This window comes from Chanos chanos, chromosome 10 (genome assembly GCF_902362185.1).
Source record: "Chanos chanos chromosome 10, fChaCha1.1, whole genome shotgun sequence".
NCBI classification, from domain to species: domain Eukaryota; kingdom Metazoa; phylum Chordata; class Actinopteri; order Gonorynchiformes; family Chanidae; genus Chanos; species Chanos chanos.
The window spans coordinates 10,037,149-10,058,340 of record NC_044504.1 but is presented as its reverse complement, the minus strand read 5'-3'; the positions used below and the strand labels follow the sequence as shown (position 1 = coordinate 10,058,340).

Below are 21,192 nucleotides of genomic sequence, written 5' to 3'. Positions count from 1 at the left end.
CTGTTCTCCATGTGGTTCTGAAGGATCACTGTCAAGCTTATCTTACTGAAAAAACAGGTACATATCATTGCTCCTATTTCTCAGTGACCTCTAATCAAGACATTTTCACGTAAAGAGTGACAGTGTCATTGTATAATTGCTGTGATGGCCATACACAATGTGGTTCGTTCATCATAAGGACTTACAAGTTGCCATATTAACAGGAGGCCATCTGTTATGCCTGCGTCATATAAGAATAATAAACTGTTATAAGAATTTGAAGTAAAACATTCCTTTACATGTTTTTCATGTCCTTAAAAAAAAATACTATGTTCAAAGAGATGCTTGTGACGGAGAGATGGTTTCCACCTGTCATCGAAACCTATAATTCTGTCATCCAACAAACAATTGTGTTTTTCTTAAACGGCCACAAAGTGACAGTTTGCAGCTAACTGAAATTGTGCCTGCAACAGTTGCTCCATCTCACCCATTTACATTCTTTAGGCCACTAGAGCAAAAGTGTTTTTACTGGTCAACTCTGTCTGTCTTAGCTCATCTGTCTTTTCATACGCAGTTTCCCAAATTGGATATTTTTTGGGACTTAGGGACACAGGTGGTTCTGACAGGGGCGTCCAGTTAGATGATGAATTATATGTTTTGGAAAAACAAGGCAACAGCTTGCCTAAAGCTGCATATATCCTATCAAGTGGCGTGTATGTTTGTTTGTGGTTTGTTTTTGCACGTAGAGAAGGTTGACATTCCTGTCAGTGGAGGGAAGGAAGAGTTAGCTCACACAGCAGTAACGACACTCAGAACAAGCACACTAGAGTAGGAAAGTGGATCAGTTGCAGGGTAATAATGTATTGTATGTGTCCATAGATCACACAGTACGGTACTCTTTGTCCAACCGAAATGCAGTTTAGAGATTTTAAATATATTGAAGTGTATAGCTGTTTGAAATTTGGTGAAATTGGTGACGTGTATATTTTTGTTCAATTTTTTTAAAATAACATTTTTGTTCAAGTCATTTGTATTTTAAGTGATGCAGCCGCGAAGAATGGCCACGGCTCTGAACCCAGGAATTGTGTAATTTTCACTGCGTGGCGTGAAGTAGTCAGACACTGCGTCATGATCCGATCTCTCTTTTGTTTAAAACCCATTCTAATTTTCCCCGAGAATGTGACTGTTTGAATACAGGCCAGAGTGTTTATACATGGCATCTTTTCATGATGAAGCCCTTAGACCTTCTTCAGCTTCCAGGAGAAATTTATTCCGTGTAATGTCGTCTCCTCATCACTTTCCATGACCTCAGCCAAAAAAACCCAGATCTCACTTAGAGATGGCTATATGGAGCGGCAGCAAAGGCCAAATCCGGTCTGATTTGTCAAGGATTTTTCTCATCGGAACATCACACACACAAACACTTTAGATTAGATAAGCAAGGCTGGAATTTTGTTTGTTGAAGGAACAACCACAAGGGCCTGTGTTGGAGCTCAATTCATGAGGGAACCAAGATCAAAGGCCATGGTACCAAGGCCATCCGCTTTTTTTTTTTTTTTTTTGGAGGGTAGCATTGTGGTATGAGTGACTACCGCAATAAATATTTGGGTCGTTTCTAAGGTTTTGTTGTTGAGCTCCACAGCTATTCCTAAGGACCTAGGATAATAGACACAGGTCTGCTGATATTGTCAAAGTCAGTGGATAACGTTACTAATAAAAACATGACACAGATCATTTGTCTCATCCTGTATTCACTGACAGTGGAACCTCATTTGGAGGATGTCTGTTTTCCTAATATATTCATCACTCATGTTGAAACTGTCAGCCAAATCATTTTAGCTGGCGAAGATTTTGTGTCAAAATTCCTACCACCTAGATCAACACGGAGAGATGTGAGTTCAGTCACGCTGTCAGCAAAAACAAACCTAAACAATGTAAAGGTATAATTCTGTTCTGGCTTGGCCGCGGAGTCCGTTAGCTAATTCCTGTGTGTCCAGTGTGATCCCTGTAATGTTAGTCAAATCTAATACAAAAGCTTTAGCAGTAACAGTTATTGTTTCTGGCAGGAATTACATTTATCACAGCACAGTAAAACAAATACACCTCCAGTGCACAAACATCCCAGTGTTCTTGTGCTGTCTGTGTTTGCACTTCATAGGGTAACCAAAGTACATTTAGCCCTAACTGTGTGTGTGTGTGTGTGTGTGTGTGTGTGTGTGTGTTACCTCCAGGAGATGCTGAGACCACGCTTGATGGTGCCACCAGAGAGGAGTCTGTCCAGGGGGAAATCAGGAGGCCCCAGTCATCATTAGAGACTCTGATCTCTCCAAAGTCAGAGCCAATGACCACTACTGGCACAGTGCCTACAGCTCCAGAATCTCTGAGGAAGAAGGTGAAAATTACGCCTGATGGTGATGAAGAGGAGGAGGAGGGAGAGATTAGGAGTAATGAAGATGAGGACAGTGACGGCGACAATGACGGACGCGGATGCGATGGCCGGACTGCCGGTGGAGAGGAGAGAGAGCAGGGTCTAAATGTTGATCGTTACGTTTCGGGTCAGTGTCCGACTAGTGATAATGATCAGGCCAACACTGACAGCGCTATCCATCCTAATGACTCTACTGATGATGAAAGAGAGAAAAGATGCAAGACTAATCTCTGTGGTGATGATGATTGTCATGACAACACTGGCGGCTCTGCTCTGGAGCGTAGTTAATAAAGAAGATGGTGATCGTCGTGACAACTTGAAGAGTGCTGCTCACGAAAATGATCGCCCTGTTAATAACAGAGAGGGAGTGGAAGACCGATGCCGCCGGTTGAGATGTTGCTGACTGTTATAACCGATGGCATGACTGGTTGTCGTCATGTTCATGGCTGTCAAGACAAAATTTAAAATTTCTCCATACATGACAGAAATTTGATATGAAGACGAATGATCTTTGTGCCTATAAACATGGATGTGGTTATGCTAGTAATAATGACTGCGGTTATGATAATAGTTTATGAGGATGGTTTATTATGGTAATGGTGATGACAGGTATGATGGTACAAAGTAAACGGCATCTCTGGGCCTGTTGTGGTGACTGTTGTAATAAGCTGATTCAGGAGTTGATCTCCATTTAAAGGTCAGTGTATAATTGACTGTATACAGCCAAGTTTCTCAGCTTTAGTCCAGGGGGTTGACTAGACGGCACATTCTAGCCAATGCCTGACATTAGCAGAATTGGTGCCAGAGGCATTGGGCTCAGTAACCGGTAGAAACTGAGTCAGGTGTGTTAAATTCTAGGCTAAAAAGTAAAAATCTGCTGTCCTTTGGGCCCCCAGTACTGGAGCTGAGAACTACTTCTATAATGTCCTTATGTTGTTCTTCTTTGAGAGATTTTCTGTTATTTTTAATATAATTTTCCTTTTTTTTTTTCTTCGTGTTATGCTTTGTATTAATGTAGCTGAATGAAAAATGCAGGTTTGATGTTTTTGTTGGGTGACTTGCATTGGCTAGCAGTCATAGTTCTTTCTATTTGATTTGACTTGCTGTGGGAACAAACCTGTGTTCCAGTCCACCGTCTCTTGAAGAGTTCAGTTATGTTCTGTGGAATTATTGAATAATTTTCCTGCATGTAATGTGGATGTCAGGCTTACTGTAATCTGTTCTTCAACGTTTGTTTGTTTTATGTGATGAGAATGTTTTCTTGGCTTTTAGCTTTTTCCTCATACTGGTAACACCTTAATGTTCATTTAAAAAAAAGAAAGAAAAGTTCACCAGTTTACCAACCTATTTTTTTTACCTTTCATATGGTGTGTCTTTCATCATTCAGTCAGTGTACTATCCAGTAACTTGTTTTAACAATAGAAAAGCACAGATCATTTCTTGAATGTATCAGGGGTATAATTACAGATCCCCTCGGTAAGTGCACCTACGTCATTCGGCAATAAATTCAGAGCTCTGGGTTTTGAGCACCTCTGACACGTTCAGTTATTTGTATGTCTAAGCGCGTGGTTTGTTTTTTCAACTCTGCAGACCTCGGCGGTGTTTCGTCATGTCGTCTGAACGTAATGATGTTTTTTCCAGCCTGTTATTTAGGGAGCAAATGACCTCACATCCCACAGTCCTGCCCTTTCTCTGGGCGAAGAGCCAGACGTCTGCCATTTTCTCAGGTTTTCTTATCTCTGTCTGGATTCTGTGTATCTGTAGATATCTGTACATCTCTTTGTTTCATCAGTGTATCTCTATGGCTTTGTGTCACACTCTCAGACAGTTCACAATGACCCCAATTTACATCCCTACTCTGGCTGAAACCCTGTACAGCAAATTGATATCTATTGATCTGACAGTTGAAAGTGCCCATTAAATGGGAGACTATAAACAAAATAATATATAGTTTTTGGTTTAGTGTGGGTTCAGATGTTCGGTGTCTTAATCAAGATAAGTCTATGGCACATTGCTGATCTCTTTTTCTTTGAGGTTCTTTCTCTATAAAATACCTCTTAGGGTGAATACACCTGCTCTGATGTATCTTGAGAGTACCATCGTCCCTGCACGCAGAACCATGCATTTGGCCGGTGGAAGATCTCTCCCAGTTCTGCTGATCATAGTGAAATGGGAAATGAGTTTAATCTGAATAGCAGCTGTCTTTGATGATCCGTGCATTTTGGGTTTTGGGTGTGTGTGCTGTCTGATGTATTAATTCAGTGGGAAGAAGGACAAAAACAGCCCAAATGTAACAATGTTGATGTGAATGTCTTGTTCCCTCTGAGTGTCTCTAGAGGGGAGGGCTGGTTTTTGTAGATCTGCAGTGTGGTACATCACACTAATTTTGATTCCAGCTGAGCAGATCCAATACATTGCTCCGTACATGTAAAGGAACTGAGTTTGGGGTTCAGATTCGTTCTTAAGTCCCCTTACTTTTCAGAACATTCCGCCGACTCCTCCGCAAAAACTGGCATCTTTGATGAGACAGTGGGCTAAACATGAAACTGAAATTAGACAGAACACAAACAACTTTTAGACAAACCTTTCTGCTCGGCGTAAACATTGTGGCAATTCCGTGTTAGTGTAAGTAAGGTTAGGCATTTGATACAGTAGATGTGCAACAACTCGCTGTACCCTTTTCCTTCGAATGGTACAGTCACCATGTCTTTAGGTTTTAGTGTGATCTGATGACTTAGCATTAGTTGCTGACATTTATTGATTTGATTCTAGTTCTAGTTCTAGAGTAAGTGACTCACACTAGTGATTAATACTGTGTGTTCCAATAACACTCAAAAAGAAAAACAGGAAAGTACAAAGAAAGAGTGAGTTAAAGTGAGGATAGATATTAACAAGCCAAATTCTAGGAGCTCTGTTTCTTATCAAATACACGCAGTCTCACAAGTGAGTCAATTAAGACTATTGCGCTAGACAACTCTACATTTGTAAAAACAGGAGAGTACAAAAAAAAACAAAAAAAAAAGGCTCTGTGAAGGCCATCTAAAATATTTCATTTTCTGTTTTCTAAATATAGTTTTCGTAAAAGAAATCTTTCCAGTGGTTTTCCATTTTGGTTTTATTTTTGTAGCAAGATTGCGGAAAGATTACCATGTAGTATGCGAGTCTTCCTCTGGCCACCAGAGGGCCCTGACACATGAGGAATTAGCAACGTCATCAAGCATAGGACCTCTCTCTCTCTCCACGCTGAAGCCCCAAATGCCGCTGAGCACTGACCAGGCCTTCTGGTCAAGGGCAGCCACTGAACTTCCATCAATGCAAAGCTGCTTCCATACATTCTGTGTTGGCCACAGTATCTCTTTATATTCTACTTTCATCCTTCTAGCTGTTATAAACACCGGCATACATAGCTTTTGATTAAGCCCAAACCTTTTTTAAGTTTATTAAACAGAGATACTGTATACACATAGTATTCCAGATGTGTGATATGCCATCGCATGTGTGCTACGGCCACTGCCAAGAGTGATGTAACTTGAGGATGTTTGCTTGTGCCCCAGGGGCATGTTTATTTGTTTGTTTGTCCCGTATGTCTGTATGCATTCCAGTTATATTACTATTATGAAACTTTGTCAGCTGTGCCATATCAGATTTCCACCTCTTCCATTAGCATAATCTATGTGATACTTGAAAGAATTGACTTAGTGGTACTGGGAAGGAACTACTTTACTACACAGTTATTGTAACTGTGTCCTGAATGCTAGTAGAATGCAGATGATGATCAACTGAAAACCTTTATCTTTAACACTCAGATATTATCATAAAACCAAGACCAGCTGACTAAAACAAGCATAAAAAAGATAGTTTACATTCACAAAACCCCTACAGTAAATATTCAGTTGTTGTTGTTTTTTTTTTCTCTTTTATGGATGTGCTGTGGTATTCAGATATACAGTACATGTGATCTGTGCTGGAAAGTTTTACAGTACATTCATTACTTTCTGCTTTTCTGACCTAAAATCAGTGTTACAGAGAGAGGTCGAGCACCTAATGCCTTCTTTGCAGTTGGTTCGGAGGAACATTGTGATGTGGATTTAACGTTTGACTTTTTTTTTTTTTTTAACTGAATTCTTTGATGTGTCTGAGCAACGTTGAGTTATTACGGTGCTTTTCGGACGTTTTGCTATGGCATATTTTTAGAGGGAACTCCTTCCCTGAGAGAAAGTGTTGCGGGGAAATAGTTTTCACCATCTGTCGACCATCAGGATGTCTGCTTTTTGAGCCATCAGTGCATTCCTGAGTCCATTCCTTTCACCTGGATCAAAACCAGACATAGATATATCACTTAAACTGGAAAAGAGAAAGGGAGGGGAGGAGAGCGGACGCTGAGGTTAGGAACAGCTGTCCCGCAGAGCGTATCAGAATCCTGTGGGGGAAAAAAGGGGACATTAGTGTCATTCCTATCTCAGCAATGGCCTGACTGCAGCTTCGTTCTCCCCCAGTGACCACAGCCTGCACCAGCAAGTACAACCAAACAACCTCCACCCACGAAAACGTAGAATCCAGGAGGTTCATCTGAGTAGAACGCACTTGGGCAATAGAAAAAAAGATCTGTAAATTCATAGCCCTGGTCTATATTTGTTGCTAATGCAAAAATAAAAAACAATTTGTGATTAGAATCAGCTGAGGGTAGGGTTTGGACTGCGTCAACTCGATTCCATAAAAATACTTGAAACAGTCAATAATTGGTGTTATGTAACACAACTAGCCAAACATGTGGCTTTGTTCTACACATTTTCTGCATTGTTGGAGTGTCAATAAAGCTGATGTCTGCACCCAGGACCCCACATTCTCCAAACTGTGTTTGTTTGTGTCTCTTTTTGCCAGTGGAGGACTTTGATCTAATAAGTTTAAACTAATTCTGAATGTTTGTGTGCACCATTTGTCTTAGTCATCACATTTTGAGTAAAGACACAGAGAATTTTATCTCATAAATAAACATTTTTTTTTATTTGCAACATATAAAATTAGATCATTTTTACACTTTATTCCAGTATGACAATATTCAAATAAAGCAGCTACACTTCTGATAAATAATAATATTATTAATAATTATAATAATAATAATAAAACATTCATTCAATCTTAAAGTCATCTCATTTTGTCTGTTAATATGCTAATGGAGTGGGATTTCTCAATAGCTGCCACAAAATGTGAACACATAAGTCCACATTAGGAAGGAGTGTTACCATGTACTCATGTGAGCAAAGCATGGTGTCATTAGAATCAGATTACAGGACAATAATTTACACATTTACAATATGTATGCATCTGTATCTGTGTGGGAATGTGTGTGTGTGAGTGTGTGTGTTTGTATGTATATATGTATGTATTCTATACACATACATGTCTACAGTTTGGCCCTTTTTTTTTTGTTCTTGTAACCAAAATATACACAGCATATTTATAACAACTACGCTACAAATGTTTAATTACAGATTGCTCCTTAACGAAGCTACCAATACATGCTCCAGTATGAAGCAAGCCTTTCAAATGGAGAACATCAAATGCTGACATGGTCACAGCAAACAGTAACATTTCATCAAAGTTCTCAAAAGGTTAAGTCCTTGATTCCTCGGGAATCCTATTACGACGTGAGATGGTGGTCAATGAATGCAGGCATGCCCCCCCCTCCCCTGTCTCTCAGCCAGTCTGTCATTGGCTGTTTTCATTATTCTGTCTCTGACATTGTCAGGTTTTGTACTTCTTTGTACTTCCTTGGTGAATTTCAGTCTCTGAACTTGTGTATGTCATTGAAGAGCCTGTAGAATGGATAAGATGCATCATTGGAATGAGGGCAGTTGAAGGCACACTTGCAGGACTCGATCATCATGACGTTCTTGTTGAAGGTCTCTCCATCTTCACAGTAGAACTTGACCTTGATTGTCCTGGTTTGCTGGGGGCTGCAGCAACGACCATCCACGCAAGAACCACAGTATCTGGGTCTGTACTTCTTCAAGCTTGTGCAGCCAGCGTAGGTAAACCTGACCGCATTAGCAGACTTCTTTGTTCTGCTGCACTTCTTTCCTTTCTGTTTGGAGAAGACAAAAACATCCAAGGTAAGTCAAATAATGATCTTAACAAATATGTTCTTATACTAAATATCCTTTTTTTTTTCATTCATTTGTGCTTTTGACTCATTCTCACCTTAAGACTAGAGTAGGGTGACTGGCTGCATGGACGAACTTCACAGATGCGAGTCTCCTTGACCAGCTTGCACTCGCTGTTGTTGTTGGTGACTCTGGTGGAGATGCCAGTGCCACAGGTCTTGGAGCACTGTGACCAGGGCGTGGTCTGCACGATGCATCTCTGGCTCTCAAACATGTGAACCTCAGGCTCCACCCTGAAAGCTAAAATGAAAACCTATGTTCAAATTCCAAACTCATCAAACCTTTTTCACAAAGTGAATATAATGGAAAATGTTCCAAATTAAGAGGGCTTTCAGCTTTCTTCGGGGCGGCTTACCAGGAAGGGACTTGAGTCCTTTCTTGACAGTTGTAATAAGCTCATTCCTGTTGGTGAGGTCACTCTCTGATTCATCAAATAGAGGGTCTTTGCCAAAGAGAGTGTCAGTCAGGTCCATCTCCCTGTCATCATCACAGACCCATTCTTCACAGCACTGGCCAGGAACCTTGACCAGTCTTGGGTTGGCACAGCCAAGATTTGGCAAGGAAAGCTCCTGTGGGCACAAGGGAATACACCCTACTGCCCCGTCGATGCACGTGCACTGGTGCTTGCAGTTTGGCTGAAAGCTTTCCCCATTCTGGTAAATTCTGCTGTTATATTCACAAGGTCTGCCCTCAGACTTAGCTGTTGGAGAAATAAAAAGAAAACAAAGAGTGAACATTCTGTTGTTTTTTTTTGTGCTTAATAATTTGTCTCATAGAAATCATTCTCTTGTCATAGGTCCTCCTAATAGTGGGCTATGACAGACTGCTATCCGTTTTAACACTTAAAAGCAGTGAAACTGAGAGCATATGTGCTTCTCTGCTTATGGTTACTGGTGAACTGTTACTATATATAAAAAAGTGAAATCAAAAGCTTTTTCTCCATCCTAAATCAAGCAAGGTGATTTTATGGTCAGCCTGATCCGAACATTCTTATAAGCCCACCTCCTGATGCCACACATGCTTCTCATTGAGTATTTTATTGAAAGTAATGAGGAACATACCTCGGCAAATGCCTCTGGTCGCCCCGAAGCTGGCCCCGAAGTTACACTCAAGCCCTTTGGTGTGGTCGCAGGGCTCCGTTTTGCTGCAGTCTTCGTTAAGCTGCCTGGCACAGACTTTGCAGCACCCGCAACCATCAGAGACAAGGCTTACGCCTGGCGCGCACTTTGGCAACTCCAGTGGGCAGTCGCACTCCGACGGGCACGCTGAAAAAATCTGTACAGAGAAGCGACCCGATTTAAATGATATTCTAACGGACAACCTATGACATTAATTGTCTATGGTTCAAGAGAATAAATAAACTGTTCTGTCTAGAGAACTGCATTTGTAGCACTAATGCAAATCTCTTACGTCCCACAATTTCAACAACAATGGAAAAAAAAATAGCATTTTTCATTTCTAAGATGGAGCTACATTAATATTTCCCATATCTTCTGTGCTGAGCTGAAAACCTTTAAAAGATCAGTATGTTACTTACCACGTTCAGGTTTCCGATGAAGATTACGGCAAGATACAACAGAAACATCTTTGTGTTCTTTCTTTTGTCCTGAAGTAAGAAAAGTATCTCTATTCCTCAAAGTTTCAGTTTGAAGCGCTAAACCGAGCAGATGGCTCCGACGTTTGGATTCCCGATGTGGTTTGTTTTCTTGTCTTTCAGGTGGGAGTTGCGCAGTTGTTTGAGCTCTAAGAGTACTCGCAGTCTGTTGAAGACGAGTTTCTTCCCTCTTATATAGTGTGGAGGAAGCTTACGTCGTTGTTGGCTTGCAGCTGAACTGTTCCAAAACTATGCGAGGAATGTTTCTTGGCGCGTTTTCCATCCAAGCTAAGCACCACCCTGTCTCTAACTTTTTTTCTTAAATGAATTTTCCCCTCGCAGTGACTACTTTTTCATAAGCTTTTCTTTTCTTCCTCCCAACTCTCTTGTCTTTGCTTTAACTCACAATTCTCGCTGAGAAGGTTTAGAATACATTAATATCCATAGTCCAACTCCAGTTTCATTATTATTTGTTTTGGTGACATCGAAATTGATGCATTTAATGACTTGCTTCCACAGTTTCATTTCCGCTAATTTCTGATACGAATTACCTAGAGCTCATCATAACTCTAAATTGTAAAATGAAATATCAGTTGTAAAACAGTCTTTAGGCAATAAACAAGATGACTGTTGGTTATTCGCTTGTTATCCGCAATCTGCTTTAGTATAGCTCGTCCCGAAGACAAGTTAGAATTAGACTGTGCGTATGTTTATGCTACCGATGGCCGACTCGAGACTATTCGACATTATTTATATCTGGCAATTTTATTTTTGTTTGTTGCTCTTTTCCGCACGCACATACAGCCAACAATATTTGTGGTATGTATATATGATAGGGTCTGCACATGCTTGAGGAACGTCAAAGAACTGAAAATTAAAAAATCAAATCCCAAAATCAAAGCTCCGGGTTCTATTTTCGCCCACTGTTCTCTCTATCAGTTAGCTCTAAGCAATTCCAGATGTGAAAAGCACTCCAGACGTAATATTACCATATTTGGTATGGCAGTAGCCTACATTATTATCATATTTCTGCTTCGCTTAGCCAACCACAAGGCATTCCTAACAGCCTGAGGGTTGTTAAATGTGTTCTCCATGCAGGAAATTCCGTCGCGTTCCTTGAGCTAATTTTGTTTCCACGCAATCTGTCGTGTTTTGAAGGAAAAAAAGCAAAAGTGATCCAATTTTCCATATAAGATGTTGGTTTGGGGAGAAAATAGTAAAGTAGTTTAGTTCACTTTCAACGACGTTCAAATAAGTGCCATACCACTGATATTCAGATTCTAGAGGTCCATTCAAACAGGATTTTAGGAGTTATTATCCTTAGAATAAATAAGTGTAATTTTCAGCGGATATATGGGCACATGCAACAGCGAAAATTACATATTTCAGAACAGGGTACACAACACTTAATACCGTACTCTGTATAATGTTTCTTATGTTTGCTTTCTTTTGACGGTTTAGCTTACTTTGATAAAAATTTATACGACGGCGAACTAAGTGGTGTGACGAGACGCAGTGTAAACAGTGGAGACTGTGATGAGGATATATCTGCTCAATGGTGAGTTTGTCTGAACTTGCTGTTACATATCGTTTTATGCTACGATTTCCTTTTTGACAATTTTGTTTATGGGACATTTTTATCATAACTTATAAAACAGATTCGTCCGCTGTCCTTACCATAGGTTACACGAAGATTGCCAGTTTGCCATGACACTGACGATGTAAACATTCTCTGCGGTTTTTAAATTAATCATTGAATACATTTATTAATTAATTTGTTTGTGAAGTCTTTGTTTATTTCCATCACATTAGGACAGGTGATGTGTTGAATCAGTAACTTTAATTTATAAACAATTTCAGGAGAATGGGGGGTATAGGCTGTGCGCAAAAAGTACATATAAGTGTGCAAGTGTTCCGAACTCTAAATGACCAAAAAATAAAATGTGAATTTGCATGCACCACGTTTGTACGTCTCAGTTGAAATAAACTTTGAGAAAAATAGGGTGGTTTGACATATATGTTGAAATTGAGTAGAATGCTAACAGCTTTGTGTTCAGTTTTGGGTTATATTTTAGTTCTGTTATTGAAGGGAGCAAGGTCTTTTCCATAGGACACATGAGCTGATCAACATACAGACTGCGCCTGCGTGCGTGCACGCGTTTGTTGTGCTTGTGCTGCATTTCCATCAGTGACAGCTGATGCCCAAAACCGAGCGGTACAGTAGTCACAGGGATAAGATTATTGCCTGTCTTTTGAGTCTTGGGGGGAGAGGAGTCATACTTTTATACTTACATTTAGAAATACTGGTATGCATAATGCATTTTGTAGTTTATATTTTGTGTAACATATTGTTAGTTGCACTAAAACAATAAGAACAGAAATATTAAGCATCACAAGATGGCATATTTGATAACTACTTATACACTTTTCATCAATGATGCTGCAAATTAGATTGCTCTTTGCTGTCATCAAAGCTCAACAGTATGGCTTGGGATGGTGTGGCATGGCTTTCAAGCCAGTTGTTTGGTAAACTTACCTCTACTGAGTTTCCAGAAAACAAACATTTTTGAGATTAAGAGCTGCTTTACAATGGACTAGAGTAACATACAACTGAAAACACCAAAGGTTTCCAGAACCCCCTTTAGACTGGCATTTTGTTATTAAAAGACCAACTGCAACTAAATGCGTTTACAGTCATTTAGTCATTAAAAGACCAACTGCAACGTTTCTCTGTATCGCTCTCCCTACTCAAGTCCTTCTCTCCTAGACAGTCCCATACTGAACATAGTCACTAGGGCACCACCATCTCAGACATCAGCAGGAGTAACACCTGTGTATACAGTTAGGAGTTCACTGACACTCAGAAGGAGAGGCAGCATCTCAGAAAAGTGGCTTAGTTAAAAAAAAAAAAAAAATTAGTAAGTCAAGTCAACCACCTGGGTTTAAGTGAACCTTAACTGAACTTTAACTGAAAAGGCTAAACTGGATGTCATGGCCAGATAAATAACAATGACAGAGACAGTTTTAACAGGCCTCCCATACTGATGTCTATAAATGCGTTACAGTGATAAGCATCTAATGAATGTATTGCAGTCAGCTATATGACATGGTACTTGGAGACAACATGATGTGTTGTGGACCAGAAATTTTGTTCATGTACTCTTCAGTCACACAAACACTAGCCCAGATGAGAGACAGCCTGTAAATAATAGTTGCTTATTGTACTTTGGTTTAACATGGGTTTTGACCAAAAGGATGAAATAACATGACCAAATTTGGTTGATGTACTGCAATTTTTTTCTGTTGCAGTTCAAGCAAACTCATTTGCTGTCATTATGAATGCAGCCTTTAATATTTGCATCCACTTGTGACACAAACATTGTGCCCCCCCCCCCAAAAAAGTATTTCTTGTTGTTTCTCGCTGATAAAACTCCAACCACAAAATGTAGGTAAAAAAATTCAAAAATTCAGTGTGCATTAGTTTATGACAATAAATGATTCGTCAAAGGATCTGCTGGGTATTCTGTATCACATTGTAGGAAACTATCTTTGCTATACTGTATACACACCTCTATGATGCAAAGAGAAGTGATTAAGTACATTTCAGAACATCTAAGATTTTAGTCTTTTGAAAGTCCTGTACACCATGCGTTAGCTATGACTAACTAAGAGCAGTTAAAATCCTTTTAACCGATTCCACGTTACCAGAATTACTATATGAATTCTCAGGCTATACCTTGGACCAAGGACATTCCACTCATAATTTCATACAACAGTGTTCTACAGTTGTTTGTTTGCTTTAGCAGTGAAATATGAGTGCTATGCTATGTTAGCTGACTTCAGACATGTCATGGTGATGACACTCAGAGTAATGAAACTGCATACATTAAAAAAATTCTGGCTGGACATTGAGTGTAATATGAATTGAATGAGAACCGTATTGTCTAATATAAACCTGCTGTTGCTGCAAAGCCACTCCTGTGAGAAGGTACTCTAATGGCAATAGATATAATAGCCACAAGAATAATGTACCAATAATTTGCATACTTTTTGACATTATTTACTCATATCCTCACCATGGTGATTATCAGAGATTTATTTACCGTTTGTATCATCATCATTTTCAGATGGTTATCTATATATCGCATACAGACATCAGTGTGTCACACTAAAAAAGTTAAACTCACTAATAATATAGTGACAGTGTAATGATGGGCTTTAGGAGAGGAGTTAGAATCATGAATTTTGAGCCATTGAGAACAGACCTCAAAATGCATTTGTGAAGAAAATTAAATATTCCTGAGCACTCAAAGTAAAATTACAAATGGAATCTTCTAAATTTAAATAGTATCCACCTTCTTTGCTAAGCCTTGATTAGCTGTTGGCAATGTGTTTCACCTAAGGTGCTTCACTGAATTGGTTTTTCCCATCTGAGCCTGTCAGAGCACAAGTAAATCAAATTGCTAAAGAAATGTGATTAGAAATAGCTGTCTTAAAATAGTCCCTCTGGTGGGGGTTCCATTGCAAGGCCATATTATACTATGGACAGTGAATAGTGATGCATGTTTTGAGCAGAACGGATTAGGGAAAGGGCAGAAAATCCCCTGGAAAGCTCTGTAGCACAGAATTGGTCAAACCAAGTCATTCCCCTTGAAGTGCCTTCTCCAGTATAATTTGGTAGTCTATAAATGGACACATGACAGCACTGTGTTGTTATATCAGCTTAAGCATACCATTACACAATCAGTAAACACATATACTTTACTTCCTGTGTAGTAAGTGGATTGGTAATATTATTCTTAATCTTGCACCCCTCCCATCCACATGTGAACACACCAAGGATTCATTTACTTTTTTTTTTTTTTTAATTTTAATTTACAGTTTGCTCAGTGGCTAATCAAGAGTGCCCTTAACTTTCCTTCGGCTGTTTAATGGACTTGAGCCATCTAGTGTGGGACTGTGGGTAAGACTGCTTGAACAAGCTATGACTGTCCAATGAATTATAGTACAGAGTGAGAGCTGGTCTGGGTATTTCATTTTGTTTACACTGCAGCTTCCTGTAATTGCTCATAGTGAAGCCAGCTTGCTCATCTCCGCTCTCAGTTGCTCTGGAACATGACAACGCTTTTCAAAGGATAGTGACCACTATCTTGCCCAACAAACAGACATCTGAATGACAATAGATTTGTGGCTTTGTGGTGTACATATAACATTTTGTAAAACAGAGCTTTAAAATGTGAAAAACCAAGTTTTACCAGATTTGTCATATTACAGAAGACGTGAATAATCTGTTAGAGTAAGGTTTTTTTGTGCTGGCTCTGAATGGAAAAGCTTACACAATATCTAGTAACTGAATTCCCTTTTACTGGAAGACAAAATTGAGATCTAAATTCTGATTAGTATGTTAACAGGAAACAGTAAAAGGTTCTGGTTGTCTTTAATAGAGTACATGAAGCGAACAGGCTGCTTTTACCAAATCAGAGTAGGAGTCAGAGACAGACAGAGAGCATAATTGAGCTACGGCCAGGAGGATGGATTCTGATACTTCTGCAAATTCCATAATATTAAGGCTCCTTTAAATGTTTGTCAAGGGCAATCTTGTCCTCACAAATCCCCTCTGCAAGCTTGCCACCCAAATCAAATTAATTGGTGCTCTAATAGTATGGATTACTAAGATTAGGTTCCCTAGGTTTCTGTTGCTTGTGTTGGGATATAGCTTAAACTAACCAGTTTCTTCCAAAGTGAAGTCCAATGGTGACATGCAGTTTTGGAGAGGAACAGATGGGTACAATACATACAGTGATTTGCAGTAAGCTTTGTCAAATTGCCTGCTTTCCTCGTCTGAGGTGGAGTTTTAAAATACAGTAAGCTAACGTGTACTATTGTTTGTTTTATGCTGGGGTTAGAATTGGCTTTTTTTAGAACAATAAAGATGACTTTGAAATACACCACTTTCATCTTTATAGCCTCTTCACAAACCAGGTGTGCCCCTGCTAACCTGTTCTGCACATAAGACAAATATTTCCTTCACCAGACAGACAGACAGAAAGAGAGAGAGAGAGAGAGAGAGAGAGAGAGGTCCCAGAGTGGAAAGTATGGTATGTGGGACTCCTGGAATGTTTAGGCCAGTCAGGATAATTGAATGGACTTGGAAGAAGAAAAGACAAGCTTTGGTCCTGGGGAGTGGAAGAATGAGCTCTGGGAAGTCTGAGGAAACATTCCAGTCAGACCTGGTGCCAAGCCTTCATTAGATGGTACCACAGAAATTCCCTCCTCAGACTAAATCTACAGTGTGTCTCGTCAATGACCATGTAAAGATACCCTTGAGCACCGGATGACTCATCCTAAAAATTCTTTTATCATAACATAGGATTTTAGCATGTTATCTATATTAAATTATATATTTTTCCATTATATGATGTTCTTAAAACAACATCCATATTTAGTTATGGCAATTCCACATGTATCTTTGTATTAAACATTTATAGGTTTGAATGGGCTGAAAAGCTCCTGAAAATGATTTAAAATGATTTATTCCATGGCATTAAGCTGTCTCTCAATACATAACCTTCATTATTCGAAAAGATGCCCCTCTCTCTTAGCAAACGTCACCACTGGTTTAAGAGGTAGGTCTGCTTGGCTGGACCAATTGCTAAGCAAGCATATTTCTGTTTATGATTGCTAGGGGGTTAGTTAGGTAATCAGGCTGGTTGGCCCATTCTTGAAATTTGAACTCTATGTTCTGTAACTATATTTGTATATTGTGTCGTGCAAAAGTATCACTTTCGCCTCCGTTGGACCACATTTTACATCAATGGCATTGCTGTACACAATAACTTGCGTACTGTTGAAGCTGACTAAACGAAGAGAGGACACATTGCATTGCATTTTTGATCAAGTTAGGTCAGTGTTGCTGTTTCCATGTGTGTAATGTCAACGCCCTAGTTCCGGTTGTGGAGGAGGGGTTTGTGTATGTCAGGCGCCTGAAAACCAAGGAAACCAAAAAATAAACTGGCGCACATCGTTGCCGTCTTGCTTAAAAATGTTCGAATGCAAACAGAAACGGCGACAATAATTTGGCAAATCCAGTGTGTAGTTGCAAAAAATACATTGTTCTTAATTCGTACACCATTGTGTTGCCAAACGCTGTCTTTTGAAGGTCACTCAGAAAACTATACGGGTTGATGGTTAACCAGTCAATACCGTGGTAGTACTTTTGCCAAACGTTTTCTGCTCATTCTGAACTGAGAGGCTGCGCTGTTCAGTGGAAATTGATAGGCACACACGTGATGGTTTATTGCTGCACGTCATCACAGCGTTGTTATTTCGTTTGGTTAGCGTAACGAAGTTGTGCTGTTAAATCACTTAATCAAGAGGAAGCAAGACAAATTAAACCAACAAAATTGTGTCAGCTGTAGCAGTTAGTCTACATTTAAGACGCGGTATATATTTTTCAAATTTGTTTAATAAATCTGAGTGTAGCTGTGCTAACATGGCTGGGTTGATGGCAGGTTTTGGTAACTTCACACATGCAATTGTTCGAGCAGTACCCAGTTCCTTAGCCAAAGAAGCACTGAGGATGAACGATTTGGAGGTTGACTTAGAGAAAGCTAAGCAGGAACATGAGTTTTACGTCGGAGTTCTCAAACACAAACTAGGACTGGAAGTGGTCGAACTACCCGCTGACGAGAGTCTACCAGATTGTGTGTTTGTAGAAGATGCTGCCGTGGTCTGTGGTGATACAGCCCTCATCACCAGACCTGGGGCTGAGAGCCGAAGGAAAGAGGTAAAAAAAAAAAAAAATCCGTAAAATTACTTCAGATTTGCATGTGTAAAACAGTGTGAACATGCCGTGCATTGAACTGCACTTGTTATCTTACTCGGTTCTCGCCAGGACACTGAACCTGTCCTGTCACTCGTTGCATATTACTGTGCAAGTTCTATGAAAGGGACTCGATAGAGCTACAATGCAGAAAGGGACTTGTGATTAGACATAAGACAACGCCCTCGGAAAAAAAAGAAGAAGAAGAAAAAAACAACAACAACAACCAGATGTGGTTGGTCACTTATGGGTAGACAGATCGGTTATTAGATGTCATGTGTCTGTTGTCAAAGACAATGAACTGAACCTTAAAGCTAGGCAACTGACACAACATCATTGATGTAATATATATATAAAGCAGTAAGAAAGTTTAATATAAAACAGAGGATTTCAAATAAATATCATGTCAGAGAAGTCAGTTGTTTCGAATACACCGGACCTTGCATAGTTGCAATGAACGCACTACTCATTTGATCTCGGTAAAACAACTCCCATTGAAGAATGCTATTGTTTAGTCAGCGAGATGATAAACTGCTGTGCTTGAATCAATTGCTGTGCTTAGTGGTGTGTTGTTCGCGAAAGATATGATCTTTTTGAATAAATCTGTTTTTACCACCCTCTTACATACCCATTTAACAATACGCCCCTACGGTTGAAGTCTTCGTTAGCGTCAGATTTTTTTTCTGGGGATTACCATTGGCTATTAAAAATTGTTTGAATGGCCTGTAAAGAAGATAAGGTGATGGGTGATCAGTTGAAGAATAGATTGTCATCGGGCTTCGTTGTTACGTCTTTCACCATGTTCTCCAATTAAAACTTACAAGGCATTCGAATATTCCGTTGAGTCCATTGTCTGTATTTTGAACTGATGCCAAATTGTTCCAATCCCTGGGTCCCATAAAGCCCCTCTTACAAGCAATTAGCTGAAGCAGGCAGGGGCTCCTCCCTTTTGAAGGCATTTACATCATTGAACTCTTAAGTCACCATTAGCCAATAAGCGCACTGAACTCCCTATAATTAGGACGTGGTCTCTGAGCACCTGTCTGTGACTAAATCAGCCTTACGGCGTAACTGGAGATATTGCTGAGGTGGAAACTAGTGAATAAATGAATTATAAAACTATTTACATTGTCATGAAACATTAATAAATGCAATCAGGTGAGTAATGTATAGATTCATCTACAGTAGTGGAGAACATCTAACATGCATACCATAGCAGACATGATTTTTCTCTTGTTGGTATTACAAGCCTAAAGAGAGCCACAGAACTGATTAAAGTAGATGCAAATGAAAAGAATCCATATGAAATGTGTTTGAAAAAGTACAGCATAAATACATCATTCTTGCAGTATCGGTTATTGGTATGTTAGCTAGCTTTGTGTAAAAACACATTTCTGCTAGCCGGTGTCTGAGTAGATATGAGCTAAATGTAGCAAGTCCTGTGAGGCATGTGTAGAATTCCGTGATCGTCTGAAAGCACTGAATGAAAGTCAACAAACTGGCAAATAAATCAGTCAATGAATCTTTGTAGTGAAAACAGTCAAATGATGGCTTAAAAGAATAAGTGGATCACTTAAAACAAGTGTAATGACCACCACTATGTAGAAGTATTGTAATGTGTAAAGAGTATCTTATGTGTCCACTAATCATGGCCTCCTCAAAGATAATTACTGTGATTCTTAAGATACATTAACGAGTAATTTTATTGACACATTCTGTCAACTCGCCTGCCCTGAATCACAGAGAGATAATATTCAGATGAGTGATTTTTTTTTTTTTTTAAGAACTTTTTCCCTCTTGGCCTTAAACCCTGTCTTTTTCACTTTCTTATTTTAAAGTATTGGGTAGGCGTGTGCTTTACCAATTTGTTGGATAAGTAACAGATAAGTTCTTTGCAGTTAAACAGGACCTTCTTGTTTTAATGTGTGTCAAGCACATAGCATTCCTAATTACCAAAAAGGTAAGCTGACACGAGAAGTCAAATTTGTAGTTGCTCGTTAACTGCTACTGGTGATGCCATGTGTAAATAGATGCCTGAACATCACTGACTCATGCCTAACAGTAAGTTAAGTTAAGTGCACAAAACCGAATGTGTTCCCTTTACCCCCTGGGCCCTCCATCAACAATTGTGGCACAGCTGGTATTGGAATCATGGGACAGTGAGGCATTGATAGTTTGGCCTACTTTATGAAAATGGGTTGGGTTTGACGTGTGCTCAGGTTTTTATTTTCAATTGCAGATTCAACTGAAACATCTGAATCAGTATTAAATGACAATTTTAGGCAATCTTTGCCATGACCTGCCTCACTAAATCAAGTTCCTAAGTTTTAAACCCCTGTGCTGTAGAAAGAATTTAGGTCAACTCTTCCATTACAGTTGTGTGAATCAAACTGACGCTCTGTCTGGAGACTGACTCTGAAATATGGCGTGTCTCTGATTACATGGTGCAGTACATGACGGTCACAGTTGGAAAAGAATGACAGATTTCAAGCACTTGCCACTGTCAGTCCTTAACCAAGTGCATTGGACAATGGAGGCCTGTTTGTGCTGTAAAATGGCAGTGCTGTTTAGCATATAGTTTCTGCATGTCACAGCTGTGTTGCTGTAGCATTTGCACTGCATTGTGAATGACAAGAGCAGCATGTAGCAGACTTTAGGAATCTTACTTAGAGGGACGGCTTGTATCGGACATCCTGTACAGCAGGTCAGAATGGTACATTTAAGCTGTAAGGGAGGTCAGATATGCATGTTCTATTGAAAGCCTTCGTATCTGGACAGCAATTACAGAGAAGGGAGGATGTATAGTCCCATGAAAAACTGTTTGACCCCTGATTTGATTTTCTCTATTTTTGCATATTTGACAATGAATGTCATGGAATTTTCATCCAAATACTGGTATTAGAGAAAAAGAAGCCCAAGTGAAAACAGTAACAGAAAACTTAACAAGGACAGCAATGCACCACCAAATGCCCCTATGTGAAAACATAATTGTTCCTTCACAATCAATTTTGGTTAGGCTACTTTTAGCTGCAGTGACTGCAAGTAAACATTTCCTGTAGTTGTTGATTGGTGTCACACTGCTGTGGGGAATCTCTGGCCGATTGGAATTAGAAATTTCGGATGCAGAGCAGAACTCATGGTTCCTTCGATGATGGCATTTTGGCTTCCAGATCCTAAGCACAAAAACTTCCCTGGACCATCACAC

At 39.6% G+C, this 21,192-nt stretch overlaps 3 protein-coding genes across 3 annotated transcripts in view; 2 read left to right on the top strand and 1 right to left on the bottom strand.

The window, feature by feature from the left end:
- The window catches only part of znhit6 (zinc finger HIT-type containing 6), an 18,643-nt gene extending 15,948 nt beyond the window's left edge, over window positions 1-2,695 (top strand). Inside the window, exons 9-10 of the mRNA XM_030786689.1 lie at window positions 1-57; window positions 2,211-2,695. The exon at window positions 1-57 is cut by the window's left edge and continues 68 nt beyond it. Of these exons, the coding sequence (XP_030642549.1) occupies window positions 1-57; window positions 2,211-2,695 (542 nt within the window). The remainder of the gene's footprint in view (window positions 58-2,210) is intronic.
- Window positions 2,696-7,817: 5,122 nt separating this feature from the next.
- ccn1 (cellular communication network factor 1) lies at window positions 7,818-10,300 on the bottom strand. The gene is made up of 5 exons (XM_030786230.1): window positions 10,109-10,300; window positions 9,633-9,846; window positions 8,927-9,271; window positions 8,609-8,811; window positions 7,818-8,492 (listed from the first exon to the last, which is right to left on the bottom strand). Exons 1-5 carry the CDS (start codon window positions 10,154-10,156, stop codon window positions 8,190-8,192), a joined length of 1,113 nt encoding a protein of 370 aa, XP_030642090.1. The 5' UTR covers window positions 10,157-10,300; the 3' UTR covers window positions 7,818-8,189.
- Window positions 10,301-17,420: 7,120 nt separating this feature from the next.
- Window positions 17,421-21,192, top strand: part of ddah1 (dimethylarginine dimethylaminohydrolase 1) — a 38,351-nt gene continuing 34,579 nt past the window's right edge. The window contains exon 1 of the mRNA XM_030785800.1: window positions 17,421-17,951. Within this exon, the coding sequence (XP_030641660.1) occupies window positions 17,658-17,951 (294 nt within the window). The 5' untranslated portion in view covers window positions 17,421-17,657. The remainder of the gene's footprint in view (window positions 17,952-21,192) is intronic.